The sequence below is a fragment of the Peromyscus leucopus genome, chromosome 1 (assembly GCF_004664715.2).
Source record: "Peromyscus leucopus breed LL Stock chromosome 1, UCI_PerLeu_2.1, whole genome shotgun sequence".
Lineage (NCBI taxonomy): Eukaryota > Metazoa > Chordata > Mammalia > Rodentia > Cricetidae > Peromyscus > Peromyscus leucopus.
This window is the reverse complement of record NC_051063.1, coordinates 105,208,486-105,224,518: the sequence shown is the minus strand read 5'-3', so window position 1 is coordinate 105,224,518 and position 16,033 is coordinate 105,208,486. Positions and strand designations below refer to the sequence as shown.

At 44.3% G+C, this 16,033-nt stretch overlaps 1 protein-coding gene across 1 annotated transcript in view; it reads left to right on the top strand.

The window, feature by feature from the left end:
• The first annotated feature begins 20 nt into the window (after positions 1 to 20).
• Positions 21 to 16,033, top strand: part of Xrra1 (X-ray radiation resistance associated 1) — a 71,705-nt gene continuing 55,692 nt past the window's right edge. The window contains exons 1-4 of the mRNA XM_028877515.2: positions 21 to 273; positions 3,192 to 3,259; positions 7,433 to 7,530; positions 15,414 to 15,589. Of these exons, the coding sequence (XP_028733348.1) occupies positions 7,437 to 7,530; positions 15,414 to 15,589 (270 nt within the window). The 5' untranslated portion in view covers positions 21 to 273; positions 3,192 to 3,259; positions 7,433 to 7,436. The remainder of the gene's footprint in view (positions 274 to 3,191; positions 3,260 to 7,432; positions 7,531 to 15,413; positions 15,590 to 16,033) is intronic.

The following is a 16,033-nucleotide window of genomic DNA, read 5'->3' as shown; positions in this document are numbered from 1 at the left end:
GAGCCCATCGGGATCCGTAGTTCGGGGTGCTGACGAGGCCTGAAAGTGGCCGCGGGGCTTGCCGGGACTTGTAATTAGAATCTGCGGTCGCCGGTTGCCGCCTACGTTGCTAGCCTTAGCGTCGCGGTTACTAAGGAGTGGGTGGGGAAGACTGTGGCAAGCGCCACCGTGGAGCGACTCCGAGATTCCCGTGAGGCTCGCAGGCGTGCATCCCGCCTGACGGGGACATCGCCTCCGCGGACCGTACGGAGGCGGAAACGACGCCGGAGGCAGGTGTGGCTGGAAACTTAGTCTGCTTGAGTTAAGAGTCTTTCCAGCCCAGAGGTAGTCTCCTGAGAAGTGAGGAAGAGCCAGCTCTTCACCCTTTTCGATTTCTGTTGTTGGAGCATTAGTTCGAGTATTCTCTTCAAAGTGACTATCATCTTAGCTGTTTGTAGTGTTTCGTGTAGAACTGTCATTTATTGAGCGCCTACTGTCTACCAGGCAGTGCCCTACATGCACTTACATCCATCCATCCTGTGTCTCAAAATAATGCTGTTTAGACAAGAAAATGAATTTACCAGAAGCCAGAGAGCATGGATCAAAACATAGTTGAAGCCAAGTTTTTAGTTGTTTTTTTTAAATTAAAAGCATGTTTCCAGTTTGGCATTCTAATTTTACAAATATCGATTGAGAAAAAATATTGAGCACCAATAAAACTTGACAATGTACTAAGGCATGTAAGGAAAATAAATCTGATTGCTACTCTGGAGGCTTAGAATTATCGCATAGTAATATTACTTTATGCCATATTACATTCCATTATTTAGCTTTTATACCCATATACTTCTCATAAATATACAGATGATGGACCAAATACTAAATTCGTTAAGACATTATTTTGTTTTGTTTTTCTGAGATAGGGTCTTACTCTAAGGTTCTGGCTGGCCTGAAACTCACTATGTAGACAAATTGGCTTAAAACTCACAGAGGCATACACTACCATGCCCAGCTTCTGAATTGCTTAGCATATAGTCAGTCCTGTTCTAGTCACTCAGAATATACCTCTGAATGAAACAGACAAAACCTGTCTTGGCAAAGCTAATGTTCATATGAAAATAGCGATCACTAAAGAATACCAGATTGGATTTCGTCTTCTGTAAAGCAGTTCCTGGCCACCGCAGTTGAATGCCTCATAACTTTTTGTTGATGCCGTTCATCCTTCTTGCGACGTCTCATTTCTCAGCACTCAGCTCTAATGTCATCCTGCTCTTCGAAACCCTCCGTGATCCCTTCCTTTTTCCTTCCTTGCAGACAAAACACAGTACTCCTGCAGCATTTTGTTTATGCCTCTGCTTAGTCGGGGGTAGTAGCATTTATTAAGAGTCTTCCTTCTGTAGGCCACACCCTGTTTGAGAGGCTGGAGATGAAGAGATTACTAGGACCTAGGTTTGCTTTTGAAGGGCTTCAGCCTCAGCCTGAGGTTGGTGTGGCAGAGAACAGTGAGAAAACCAGACCATTCTACTACAGTGTAATAGAGTACCTCCATTAAGAAATAGGTCCTGCTGGACGGTGGTGGCACACGCCTTTAATCTCAGCACTTGGAAGGCAGAAGCAGGCAGATCTCTGTGAGTTCAAGGCCACACTGGGCTACAGAGTGAGTTCCAGGAAAGGTGCCAAAGCTGCACAGAGAAACCCTGTCTCAAAAAAAAAAAAAAAAAAAAAAAAGAAAGAAAGAAAGAAAAAAAGAAAAAGAAAGAAAAAAAAAAAAAAAAAAAAAAAAAAGAAAGAAAGAAAGAAAGGGGTCCTTGCCAGGAGATGGTGGTACATGCCTTTAATTCTAGCACTCAGGAGACAGAGTCAGGCAGATATCTGTGAGTTCGAGGCCAGTCTGGTCTACAGAGCTAGTTCCAGGACAGCCAGAGCTACACAGAGAAACCCTCAAAAAACCAAGAAGAAAAGAAAAGAAAAATAGGCCAGAGGATTGGAGAGATGGCTCAGCAGTTCGAACACTTGCTATTCTTGCAGAGGATTCCAGTTCAGTTCCCAGCATCCACACAAAGGCTCATAAACACCTCTAATTCCAGTTCCAGGGGACCCAGTGCCTTCTTTTGTCTTCTATGGGCATTGGGTACACATGCATACAGGTAGGCAAAACACTCAGACACATAAATTAAAAATAAATGTTAAAAAGAAATAAAGCGGGCCTAACATAGGTCAATCTGGGAATAGCGAGGTACAGGAAAGATGACTACATGAATCAAGAAAGACAGACATGTGATAGGCCCAAGGGATGGAGGAAGCAAACGTATGAAAATGAGGAACATCAGTGTCTATGTGGGGCGTGGGAGTGATGCAGGCACACAGGAGTAGGAAAGAGACACACCGACAAAAGATGCGTGCTTGTTGGAGCTGGGAGGTCCTAAAGTCAGCTTGACATTAGCTTTCAAGTTTGAGAGAGAGTTCAGAGGTAGCTGAAGTTTCCCCTTAAGTCTGGACCTTGGTCTTTCATTTTTCTGCCATAAAGATAAGTTCATGCTTCTAATAGGGTTACATTCTAGAAAACATAACCAAGGAGCTATGTTACTTCTTGTCCCTTTAATTGTAAATCAATGCCTTCTCACCTATTATTCCTCATGCTGAATTGGAATTTCTATAATCATTTATGTCCTGTCTAATACTTGAGTTTGATTTATTCTTTGTGTTAAATGCATGGCATTTGTTTTTCCCAGACTGGGTCTTATCTTTCAACTTTGTCTTTGCTATTTTCTTTCTGCCGAAATGTATTTCATTTAAATGATCTTACAAATGGTCCCTTCCTTTCCCATCTATGCTTTTTGTAGCCTGCTTAAACAACCCGACTGCGTTCTAGTGGTAAACAGTGTGGCTCTTAAAATCCTATGTCCATGTCTTTGTTTCTGTGACTTTTGTGTGTGTACATGTGTGATACTCAGTATCAAACCCAGGGTCTTGAGCATATTAGCTACATCCCTAGCCCCTTTTATATTCTCTCTATAGTTTTATCCATCTATTTCCTGGAATTGTTTCCATCCTATTATTCCCCCCTCCTCACACACACACATGCACAAACCCTTCATACAAGACACATTTGGGAGCATAAGGCTCCAAATATCCAAAATGTGGGATATAATTAATAAGGTTCAAGACTTCTTAATGACAGGCTAAGAAAATTTATACTATCTGTTTTACAGGTAAAGAAACAGGTAAAGAAACAAAAACAAAAAGGAGGCAAAGGATCATTCCCAAGGTCAAAGATCAGGTAAGTACTGTATAGACACAAAACTAAGCCCTGATGTCCTAGTGAATTTCCAGATCCTACTCTAGCAGCTGCCATCTCTAGCGTTTTCCAGAGACTGATTTCCTCATTCATTCACTTGTCTAGCTGATAGATTGGTTGATCACCAGAGAGGCATCCTGAAAAACAAACCAACTGGTTTTGTACCCAGCCACCTGCCCTCCTTTAGAGAGCTCTAGCTCCGTGCTAAACAAACCCAGAATCTAGCAAAAGCACACGTGTTTCCCACTAGGAGGTCCAGGAGAGGCTTCGTGAGAGGGGTGGCGAGCGAGCCAAGGGTGCAGAGAGACATCCTCTCGCTCCTCACTCTACCCACCGCTTCCTCTCTTTCTCACACAGTTCTCTGGGGCACAGAAGTTTTAGCTTCGTCTTCTGTGTGGGGAAATGGAGACTCCAAGAGGTAAAATGATTTGCCCACAGCCGTCCAGCTTTGTAGTAAAAACTAGACCCAAAGTTAAGCTCCTTGTTCCCAAACTGCCCCCCCCCTTCCTTCTGCCTCTCCTGTCCTACTTGTCACTGCCAGGAAGCCTCTTCACAGGACGTCTTGGCCTCAGCTCTCCTCACTGCTCCCGCCTTTTATGTACTCTTCCCACACTGTCCACACCTCAGTCTCACAGTCTTCGGGGAACTCCCTCAGCCAGGGGGGCTCGGAGAGGCTCTCATTACCTGAAGCTGCCCCCAAAGCAGATTTTTTTGGTAACTGAAGTCTGTTAACGAAAAATCTCTAGGAGTTCACAATTTAGGAACTCAGATCTTTGAGGAGGCCATTACTGAATTTTAACGGATGAGAACGACCAGGTAGACAGGGTAAAAATGGGTATTTTATGCTGAAGCCACACAAAGCACAAAGCTGGAAACAGTGGTTGCAGTATAGCCATGTAAGGCTGAATGCCCAGGACTGGCTAGCCTGGAAACATCTGGGCACAGATGCCAAGGACCTTGGAGAGCAGGCCCAGGGCCCTTGGGCTCAGGGCAGAACACCTGCCCAGTGCGTTTGAGGCTCTGGATTCTAGCACAGCACAGCAAAAGCAACATGCAGCTAAACATACAGAAATGATTAGTGCCCATGGCGTTCTCAGGGGTCCAGTCAGAAGAGCGTGGGTGGCGACAGTCTAGGTACGATGAGAAGCTGAACGAAAGCCATGGTGAAGAGTGGGCTGTAGAACAGTATGAGCTGGAATTCTGCTACGGTGACCAATAGAAGTGTAGAGGACAAGAAGCAAGGCCCTGGGGCCAGGAGAGGGGCCAGGCTGCAGTGAAGTCCCCAGTACATTTCCAGGCAGCAGCAAATGTTTGTGGTTGAATTGGCAAAGCTAAGTAATAGTTGTTTTCTGGTTTGGTTTGGTTTTGAATAGAATTTCTTACTTTATTCCTGTGAAAGCCAAAGAATTTTTATCACAGAAAACCAACAGTAGCCTGGGAGTTGACTATCTTCCCAGATGTGTTTGGTTTGGCCTGTACATTGTTTCAAAATGACAGATGAGTTGTTCCTGCTTAAATAACCAGATTTTATACAAAAAGCAGCAGATCTCGCTTGAAAAAAAAAAAGGGAAGATCTGGTAACGTTGCCTGAGAGTTCTGCTTGGCAGCGATTGGGGAGGGCTGAGTCAGAGCTGCTCCTGCAGGCGCATGTCAGCTCACATACACATCCTCCCCTTCCCTACTGTCTCCCTGGCATCCAGCTTCCTTCACCCGCTCCACCCCCACAGCCTCCCAGCTCCTGTAAAGACGCGGGTTTGCAATGCTTGGCCACTTACATTGGTTTATGCAAGGTTTGACATCAGATTCTGACAAAGACTTAAACATATAGATGATAAATACGTGTGTGCGCGTGTGCGTGTGTGTGTGTTGCTAAGGATGGAACTCAAGTTCTTGCACATGCTGGGTAGCCAGCTCATCTTCATCTTTCCTGAACTCTGCAAGCTCTTTAACTTCCTGTTTCCTGAGTAACAGGTGATAAATTTAACTGTAATTAGGGGTAGTTCCTCTTTCAAAGAATTATTCTGAAGACAGCCACAATTTGACTTTAACAAAAACAAACAAACAAACAAACAAAAAAAAAAACAACAAGTCAGACCCTGGAGGCAGAACCATATCCACTTCCCAACTTCTGTTTGTATACATGCTTGTACATACATTTCTGTCTGTATACGTTCATGCACATACATGTGCAGCCGACAGGAAGTGAAAGATCATTTCCTTTGTGTTCTTTTTATTCCTTAGGTGGTAGAGAGATGGGCCAGTCAGAGTATGTGAACTGTCTTCCCTATCACAGCTGGGATCCCTGAAGGAGCCTTCCTTCCCTGTCTCTTCCTCCCCTCAGTGGAGGAACCCCTCCCCTGGGCTGGGCATACCCTCCCTCCTGACCGCTCCCAGAGAGGGTAAGGCCACCCTTCTCTCTCATCATTCCCTCCTCCTCGAACCTGCTCCTTCCTCTCGGTGATGATGTAGCTGAGTCTTTCTCATCCTGTTAGCCATGGTCATCATAGAACATGACCACTGTGTGCCAGCCAGGTGCTGGTTCCACTCCTAAGCCCATCCACAAGCATTTTCTCATTTGATCATTAAAACAGTTCCATAGAAGAGGTCCACTCACTGTCTACATTTCACAGAGGGAGAAACTGAGGCAGTGTGGTGAAACGTTAAATAACTTAAGTGTCCAAAGCATTCTCACTAGCATTTGAACCATCCAGAGTCCATGCTTTGTAGTGACTGCCTGCCCTCCAAGGCTGGGACTAGAGCAAACGCCTTGCCTTTGTCCACTGTCCCCACACCCCACACCCCTAAGTCCCGACCTGTTGGCTGCTTCCTCTAGACCGTGCTACTGCTTGCCTGGCTCCTCCCTTTCACAGCCGAGGTCTTTGGAAAGCTTGCTTGTGCTCACCCTTTGCACTTGTGCTCACCCTTTGCACTTGTGCTCACCCTTTGCACTTGTGCTCACGCTTTGCACTGCCTCCCTTTATCCACTCCTTCATAGGTCAGTATTTAGTTCTGCCCTTCCCTGGATGCTGACTGTCAGTTCCTCAAGGTCTGTTTTAGGTGGTACCCTACCTGACTTCTCAGCTCCTCCTCTCTGATGCTTTCCTAAGCTTTGGGGTCCCTTGGTTTATCTGACAGCTCCCTGGGCATCCTCCACCTTCCTGTTCACCTCTCTAAACTGGTTTCCGGTCTTGTTTCTGCTTTGGGTTTTTGTGATGTGCCTTCCCCCTTTGCTCCCCGCTCCTTCCTTTGAGCTTTGTCTTTGTCTGGTCCCTCCGTGTCACCTGGGCCCTCATAGCTCGCACTAGTTTGGTACAGTACTCCCTACAGCAGTCCCCATGGCCAGTCTCATCCACTGGAACTGTTTTGTCAGACCTCCCTTTCTCAAGCACAGCTCCGGTCATGGCTGTGTACAGCTCAACTCTTGACTTTGTCTCCTAGTCACTGACTGACTAGGAGAAAGTATGAAACACAGAATGAAATCACAGCCTCCCTACCCTCATAGCAAACACCCTTCAGAAGCAGGCACTATCTTCCTGTCGAACCTTACTGTGGGAGTCTCAAATGCACAGCCTGCCCCGTCCTGGGCCTGACCATTTCTTCCTGTGTACCATGATACCCTCAGTCCTGTGGCTCTTTGTGTTTGGACGGTTTATTCTCCTCTCCATCAGTAAACTCACTTTACCCCTCAAACCAGATTTATCCAGTCCAAACTTGGTTTGCTCATCACTTCTAAAATGTGAGCCCCCTTTCTCTGAACGCTGTTAAAACAAACAGCCCTTCTCATCCCATCCCCTCACCCCTCTGTTAAGGTAGGAACATTGCCCCCACAGGGGGACCCTGGAATTCAGAGGAGTAGAGGAATATGCTTAGTCACACAGCAAGGAAAGACAGAGCCGGGCTTCACACCAGGGCTGTGTGAGCCTAAGCTCGTATTCTGCGGAGTTAGGACTGGTTTGAACTGGAAAGCCCAGGTCCTGCCCCCTGCTCTCTTCACAGCATCCCCATTGCTGAAGCAGAGCCCCTTGGTCCTCAGAGGTAGGGTGGACAGGACACAGTGGTCTAAGATCAGGTGGGCTCAGGAATGGCACTGGGGAGGGCTGCCTGCCCTGTGCCTCTTCACCCTTCTGATGTCCCCCTGTCCTTGCTGTCTCTCAGGGAGATGATGTCTTCAGGAATGTACAAAATGGACAATGGCAAGCCTTGCCTCAACAACTGCTTTCCAGCCAAAAGTCTCCTTCGGATGCCGGAAGAAGGTGAGAGGAGTCACAGATCGCTGCCTTTTCTCCATACCCAGCTCCTTCCTGCCTTGCACAGTTTTTATTTTCTCCTATGTCACTCAGTCCTGTCCCTCATCCCTCTTTTTGAAGCAGCCCCATTGGCCTTCTGCAGTGTGCTTTTAACCACGGTGCCTTGTTACTCGAACTCTAAAAAACCCAGAGCCAGATATTGGGGTAAATGCTGACAGATCAGAGAGACAAAGGAACAAGCCACTGACGTGTCTCACCTCTAGGACTCCTCAGCCTGCAAAGGCCTCAGTTCCTGTCTCCTCACACCTTACACACCTTTCTCCACCCAGCCATCACTCCCTTCCTAGTGTTGGGATTAATGATGCGTGTGCTTCCCAAATACTGGGATTAAAGGTGTGAGATCTCAAGTGCTGGGATTAAAGGCATGTGACTCCCAAGTGCTGGGAACCAAGTTGTGTGCCACCACTGCCTGGCTCTGTTTCTCTCCTAGACCAAGTCAATCTCATGTAGTCCAGGGTGGCTTTAAACTCACAGAGATCCAGACGGACCTCTGCCTCCCCCGAGCGCTAGGATTCAAGGTGTGTGCCACCACTGGCCGGCCTCTATGTTTAATCGAGTGGCTTGTTCTGTTCTCTGATCTTGAGGCAGATTTTATTAGAGTACACCACAGTGCCTTCTGTTCAGTAGCCTCTCATTGCTGACACCTTTAGAGGCACATGGCACTCACGGTCTAACCTATGCTTAGTCTCTGCCACAGTCCCTTTCCTTTACTCCTGCTCCTTTCTTTTCAGGGTGCTCTTTCCACAAAGCCTTTTCATCTGTCTCTAGCATTCTGGCCTCCATTCCAGTTCGCCAGTCTTCAAATCCAGGAAGCCCTGCTCTCCTCCCACATTTCTCAGCAAACCACCTTATGACCCATAGTCTGTTATGCATCTTTCTTCCCACTTCTCTGATTAGATGAGGAACCATTCTCTGTTCAGCTCCCAAATGAAAGCACCAAGACTTCTCTGGTAGTTTCTCAAATATCGATCTAGTTAAAAACTCCTCTGGAGCAGGGACTTCTAGACTGAGCACAGCTTCTAAATGGAACACTGTCTAGAAATCAGGTAGGCCTGCTGCTTTGGATGGGTAGGTCAAGAGAGAAGTACACCTTCTTTAATCCCTGGGTTTGTGACGTGTTGCCCACTCTGAGTATGTAATGTAAACCATATGTGTGTATGTGTGTATGCATACAGATAGACATGTATATACTGTATTGTCTCATGAATAAAGACCTGATAAGGTTTAGCTTATAAATTATAAATAGTATGAGATTAACATACACAGTTAAAACTGTTCTAGTTATCTAAAAGTAAATAGAATAATTATATCAGTATGCTGCAATGAATAAGTTATTTAAAATTATTCTTTATTTCTGGAATTTTCCACTTAATATTTTTAGGCCATAGTTTGAGTACCAGCAACTGGAAACATGCGCGAGCACACACACACACACACACACACACACACACACACACACACACTTGAATAAAGGGGATCATAGAATACATAGGATTGGCTCTTCTCTGGTCTATTCTTTAATTTTTTGAGGGACATAGTAACTAGGGATGGATCACAGGGCCTTACACATGCCAGACCAGGGCTTTGCCACAGAATTAGCATCCCAACCCTGAGCTCCCTGCTTCTCCAGGGTGATTTCATTTTTTACCTAAGCATCATTCCTGGCCACCTACTTATTTAAATCCTCTAAACCAGTGGTTCTCAACCTTCCTAATGCTGTGACCCTTTAATACAGTTCCCCATGTCATGGTGACCCCCCAACCATAAAATTATTTTCATTACTATAATTTTGCTACTGTTAAGAATCATAATATAAATATCTGATATGCAAGTTATCTGATATGTGACCCCTGTGAAAAGGTCATTTGACCCCCAAAGGGGTTGTGACCCACAGGTTAAGAAGCACTACTCTACGGCACCTACCAATATAGATTTATGATTTCTCTCACTCACTCAATCTCTCCTCCCCCACCCTGTCTCTTCTTACACACACACACACACACACACACACACACACACACACACACACACACACACGGAGAGACAGAGGATGGAGGAAAGTGGAGTATATCTGCATGTGTTGGTATACATATTCACTGAGAGCAAAGAGGTGTCAATAGTGAAAAGAATATACTTGTTGCCTGGATCTTGGTTTCTAAATACCATTATCCAATGAGAGGAGTAAGACCTCTCCCAAAAATAGATGTTCACAGGTCTGAGGCAAGAAAAAAAGAATTCAGATTAGACTTGAACATCTTGTGGTACCAGAAAGCCAAGAAGTGCTTAGAAAAACATTGAGGGCAGGTTGAAAGGACACAGCAGCCAGATGACAGAGCCAAATCTGGGACAGCCTAAACAGGGAAATAAATAATGGTAGGATTGGGTTGTAAACCATGCAATAAATATTCATGAGCCCATAATGATATAAATAAACATTTAAGTCAATAAATTAGTGGGAGAGAAGAAACAGCTTTTCCTTGTGGTAAAAATCTCATTAATGAATACAGAAGACATGAGGGATATATAAAATCACTAATCAAATATCACAGTAATATTTTTTGCAGGTAAAACCCACTTATAGATAATATTTCAGTCAGGATTCTTTAAAGAAGTAAGTCTAGTAGAAGATAAGTAAATGGATGAATAGATGGATAAATAGATAGATGGATTGATAGATGATAGGTAGGTAGGTAGAGAGATGACAGATAGATAGATAGATAGATAGATAGATAGATAGATAGATAGAGCAGGTGGGTAGATAGAATAGGAATTGTCTTATGTGACTTCAGAGGCTGAGATAACCCTTGAGGAAGTGCCTATTTTGAAGTAGGTTTTTTGTTTGTTTTGTTTTGTTTCCTGATGGTGAGTATGAAGCTCAGTGCTTTGCACAAGTTGCCAAGTGTAACTGAAGTTTTTCTGTGTCCCATCCAGTCTGCAGCTGCTCAGACCCAAGTAAACACATAGAGACTTATATTAATTATAACTACATGGCCATGGCTCAAACCTTTTGGTAGCTAGCTCTTATATCTTAAATTAACCCATTTGTATTAGTCAATGTTTTGCCACATATTCTGTGGCTTACCAGTCTGCTGGCATGTTGCTCCTTGGGCAGCAGGCTGGCATCTGCTGACTCAGCCTTCCTCTTCCCAGAATTCTCCTCTCTGCTTATCCTGCCTATACTATACTTCTTGCCTGGCTACTGGCCAATCAGCATTTTATTTATGAACCAAACAGAGTGACACACATTCACAGCATACAGAAAGACATCCGCAGCAGGCAAGTGTTCTGCCACTGAGCTACATCCCAGCCCATTGTCTTTTTTTCTTTTCTTTTTTTTTTTGGAAATAGAGTCTCTTGAGGTAGTTCCAGGCTGTCCTGGAACTCACTATGTAGACAGGTTGGTCTTGAATTCACAGAGATCTACCTGCCTCTGCCTTGAAATGCTGGGATTAAAGGCGTGCACCACAATGCCTTGAAACCCACCCCACTCCCATTCCCCACCCCCTACTCCCCCACCCTGCCACCCCTGGCCATGTTGCAGTCTTGAAGCAGGACTTCTTTTTCTTCTAAAACGTCTGTTTTTGCTTCTTAAGTTTTTCAGCTAACAAAGTGAGGTAGCGCGACTAACATCACCTCATCCTAGATACTAATTAAAACTACAAAGTACTATCACAGCAATTGCATATTATAATCCAGTAAAGCTGACATACAGCAATTTGGGATGCTAGAAAAAAAAATGGGTAAAAGTATGAGAAACAAGACATTTGAACAACCTTCTAGGTATAATTATTAATAACCAAGGTAAAAATAGGAACTCCTCAGTAGTGAAATCAAGCAGACCCAACTTTGAATGAATGATCAAAATTAGCACTGTAGGGCTGGGGAGGTGGCTCAGCAGAGAAAACTTGCAGCAATAATGAGGACCCATCCCCAGCATCCATGTAAAAACTGGGTGGTGTGGCCATATATGCCTGTCACCCCAGAACTGGGGGTGAAGACAAGAAGATTGCTGAGGCTTGCTGGCCAACATAGCTAAAATGTTGAGCTTCCAATTCAATGAGACACTCTGCTTCAAGGGAAAAAGATAGAGAGTGACAGAGACACCTCACGTTTCACTGGCTTCTCCGTGCACAGCTGCACACATGCACTCATGGATCATGCATGTGTATCCATACACACATCAAACAGACATTGTAGTGTCAATGTGTTGCATCATAGTACACTCCTAAAACCCCAGCACGCAGGAGGTTGGGGCAGGAGGATTGTGAGTTTGAAGGCAGCCTGGGCTGCATAGTAAGACCCTGTCCCCCAAACAAGTTACCGCCACTAGGAATAAAGCATAATGATTTCACAAGTTCCCTGAAATGATGCACGGAGAAAGGCACAGCTTGCTTTTGTGGTAGCTCGCCAAGTTCAAAGCCTCAGTCTGAACATGGGACAGCATCAGAAAAGTTCACACTGGGGGATATTTTATTTTAAATACTTTAATATTTCACTGACAAAAACCCTTCACAATGTCAAGTCTGCAGAAGGAAAGAGAAGAGTGGAGAACCATCTCACCAGTTGGAGCAGACTAAGGAGCCATGCCAGCTGAATGTGATGTGAGATCCTGGCCTGGATCCTGGGACTCGAGGAGGGCGTTAGTCAGAAAACTGGCAACCTTCAAAGAAGGGCTAACATTAGTAGCTGATGTTGCATCAATGCTAATTGCCTGGGTTCAGTAATTGTGTGGCTGTTATGTAAGATGAGAACAGAACATTAGCGAAGCTGGGTAAAGGCTGTGTGGCAATTTATACCATTTTTGCAACTCTTCTGGAAGTCTAAAATTATCTCAAAATGAAAAGTTATAAAGAAAAACAAAGCAAAAAGTACTCCCTTGATCCTCCTCTTGCTGCTAAAAGCCTATACCATTACCAGGCTCCATCTAGTTTCAGCACTTTTATGGTCTGCCTCTCCTGATCCCTCCAGCCTCATCTCACATTGATCTCCTGGCATGTCTGGGCCTTTCCTCTTGGCCACTTGGAGTTTTCACACCAACTCAGACTGCTATCTCCAGGAGTCAGGGATATGAAGAGGGAGTCAAGGAGCACTAAAGTCTATGACCTAGATGGGGCAGCCTGTGGTGGTGGGGTACCAAACTGCCTGACCCATGGCAGGAGTGGGAAATTGTATTTGGACTTTTTTTGTACCACCTAGCCAACTCCCAAATAACCACACAGAGACTTATTAATTATAAAAGCTTGGCTGATAATGCCATATCATGTAGGTCTTTGAAGTGTTTGAAGATCACCTACCTTTCTAAAATACATCTCTGTATGATCTTGAAAAACATAGCTAACATGACTATAAGTTTGATAGTTATAGATGACTACTAACCTGTACTTATTATCCTAAATAGTTTTCAAAGACTAAAAGTGTACATAACTCTTTAAAATGAGCTGTATAGATACAATACCTTAAACAAGAATAGAAACACATATAATAGAACAAGAATAACTTTAAATTTGTATCAATAAACAGAAATCCATACCAATGTAAAATATTTGAGACTAGTGGTTGCTCAAAAGTAGACTCAATAATACACCCTTTTATCTCATTTTTATACTATATTCCTCCCTTTTTCTCTTCCAAAACAGATCCTTGAATCTAATCTTCTTTATTTAGCTTTTTCTCTGACCTTGACAATAACAATTTGTAACCACCCCTCCCTAAATGATGACAAATATCTATAACCCATTGAATGACCACAAGCCATTCACTCCACCTCTTGGGAATGTTCTCTAGACTGCTTTCTGTTGTTTGGGGGTGCTGGCATCTTTAGGAGACCCTGTGAAAATTGGGATAATGGTTAAGTTCTGGGAGAGTTAGCTGTATTATTTGTTGTCCAGTCTCTGTGCAATGGTAAAATGTAGGCCTTATCTGAAGTCTTGGCTGGATAGTCTCTGAGGCTGGACCATCTCAGGCAGCAGCCTTGAAGGTGTTCTGGATGCAGAACTCTGAGGAAACTGCAACAGAGGCATTCTGAGAGGCTGGATCACCTGAGCTACCCATTTTCATTGGTGTTTAGTCCCCTTGCTCTGAAAATACATAAACTTTCTAAGGTAACATACATATCTGCATTAACACAGCTATGGACTGTGCACTGTACACAAGCCAGCCAAAGATGATTGTTTGTTTTATGTTTGAGCAGGTAAAATATATGTCACCTGCATTGTAGTTTTTTTTTTTTTTTAGGTTTATTTATTTATGTCTGTAGTCAGGATTTTCAGGGAATCTTCCCTGGTCAAATCTGATCTCTATCAACCATGAATGAATCCACAGCCTTTTGTTTTCTGTGGAAACAAAAGCATAACCTCTTCTCCAAAGTAATACAGTTTTTAAGTTCCATTTTAAAATTAAGACATTTGTAAAGTTTTTAGGCTAGTTTATTTCAGTAGTCCCTTTCATAATCTCATGTCTTACCAGCAATCAAAACATTCAAAGAGAACACAATAACATAGAGGATCCCATACTCCCTGTGTATTTCCCATCTCTACATGGCTTTTTATATATATATAAAACTTTACTCTTTTTTTAAAATGGCTTTTTGAGACAGGGTTTCTCTGTCCTGGAGCTAGTTCTGTAGACCAGGCTGGCCTTGAACTCACAGAGATCTGCCTGCCTCTGCCTTCTGAGTTCTGGGATTAAAGGTGTGCACCACCACCAACCAGACTTTACTCTTTCTTTAAAGACTTTACTCTGTTATTTTAAACTATTATTTTATTTAATTTTTTATGACTGTCTATATCCGTTTTCTTTTTTTTCTTAAGCCTACGCACATTGTTAAACACACTGTAATCTGTTTAGAGATTTTTTTCCTGCCTAAACCTGCTTTTTTGTATATCTGTATTCTTTTCTGTCTGCATGAGCAAAATCTTAAACTTCCAAGCAGCTTAGCTCATGGAGCGCTGGTAGCTAGTTCCACACACCCCCATCCTTAGTTCCCTGAGAGCTTAGCCTCACGGTGGAGGTACGGGAGGGAGCCATGTTTACCACCCCAGCTCTGGAAAGTTTCTGGGTCCATGCTGCTGTAGGTGTTTCTACCTAGTCTCATGCCACCAAGAGCACCACCCTCTGCTCATGAACCCCATTCAAGTGCTCAGTAGCAGGGCCTCTTAAAAGAGCTGTATGCTGCTAGCACTGAGCCTACCCAAGAAGCAGCAGCATTTGACTCCATGTTCCAAACCTTCTTTTTTTTTAAGCTTCCTTAGGTCTCATGTAGAAATATATGCCCAGATATTGGGTGACATTTGTAGCTGGACATGTTTTGTCCCCCCCACTAGCCAGCTCCCAAATAACCACATGGAGACTTCTTATTGATTATGAAAGCTTGGCTGATAGCTTAGGCTTGTTTCTAACTAGCTCTTGTTTTTTCTTGGTTTTTCGAGACAGGGTTTCTCTGTGTAGTTTTGGTGCCTGTCCTGGATCTCGCTCACAGAGATCCACCTGGCTCGGCCTCACGAGTGCTGGGATTAAAGGCATGCACCACCACCACCACCCCACGCCAAGTTTGTCTCTTAATCGAGCAATAGACATAGGAGGCACTCATTTGGAAAAAAGGGAGGACTTGGGCAGCCATCGCATCCTTTCCACTATAAACATTTTCTATCTGTAGCATATCCCTCACTGAGCTTAGTGGCTGCTTAAATGAGACTTGTACACAAATACCCTCCAGCAGCTGTGAGTACTCAGGAGCTATTGGGGTTTTAGAATTTTAGATAAATAACCGTATTCACACCCTCGACTTTGGAGGAGTTTGACCCTTCTCACTGTTCCAATCTTCCCCACAGGCCGGGGACACTGGTTAGTGGCTCGGAAAGGTAGCATGAAGAAAGGTGTGGCTAAGGCATCCACTGAAGGCCAGGAAAACCTGAAGAGGGTTTCTTTCGAGACTGGGTTGAAGAAAGCATCTCGGCGGGAGAGCCAGGCAGACGTTATTGGACACGTCTTGGACCGGGCTTTTCTGGTGAGAGTAAATGCATTCCTGAGGATCTGGCAGCATTAGCTAAGGGAGAGGGAAGGAGGAAGGAGGACCCCTTCCATGCCCTTGTCTGACTGGGGACAAAGACTTGTCTTGCCCAGGTACCACTACTCCTGTCCCACTCCAAGCCTTTTGAGAGTGATGGTGGCAAATTGAGTGTGGCTGATGATGAGAGAACTCTGGAAATTTCCTTTAACCTGAGAAGCCTTTACATACACCCTGTGAGATAGGCCCAGGATTGCCATCTTAATTATATTGTTGCCACTGGTAGACGGGGAAAAAGAGGTCCCCCATACAGCCAATAAATGGATGACCAGGATTAGAACCCTGATCTCCTGACTCCAGTACCTTTATATCATGTACAATGGCCAGATATGGTGGCACAGACCTTTCATCCTTGTACTTGGGAGGCAGAGGTAGGTGGATCTC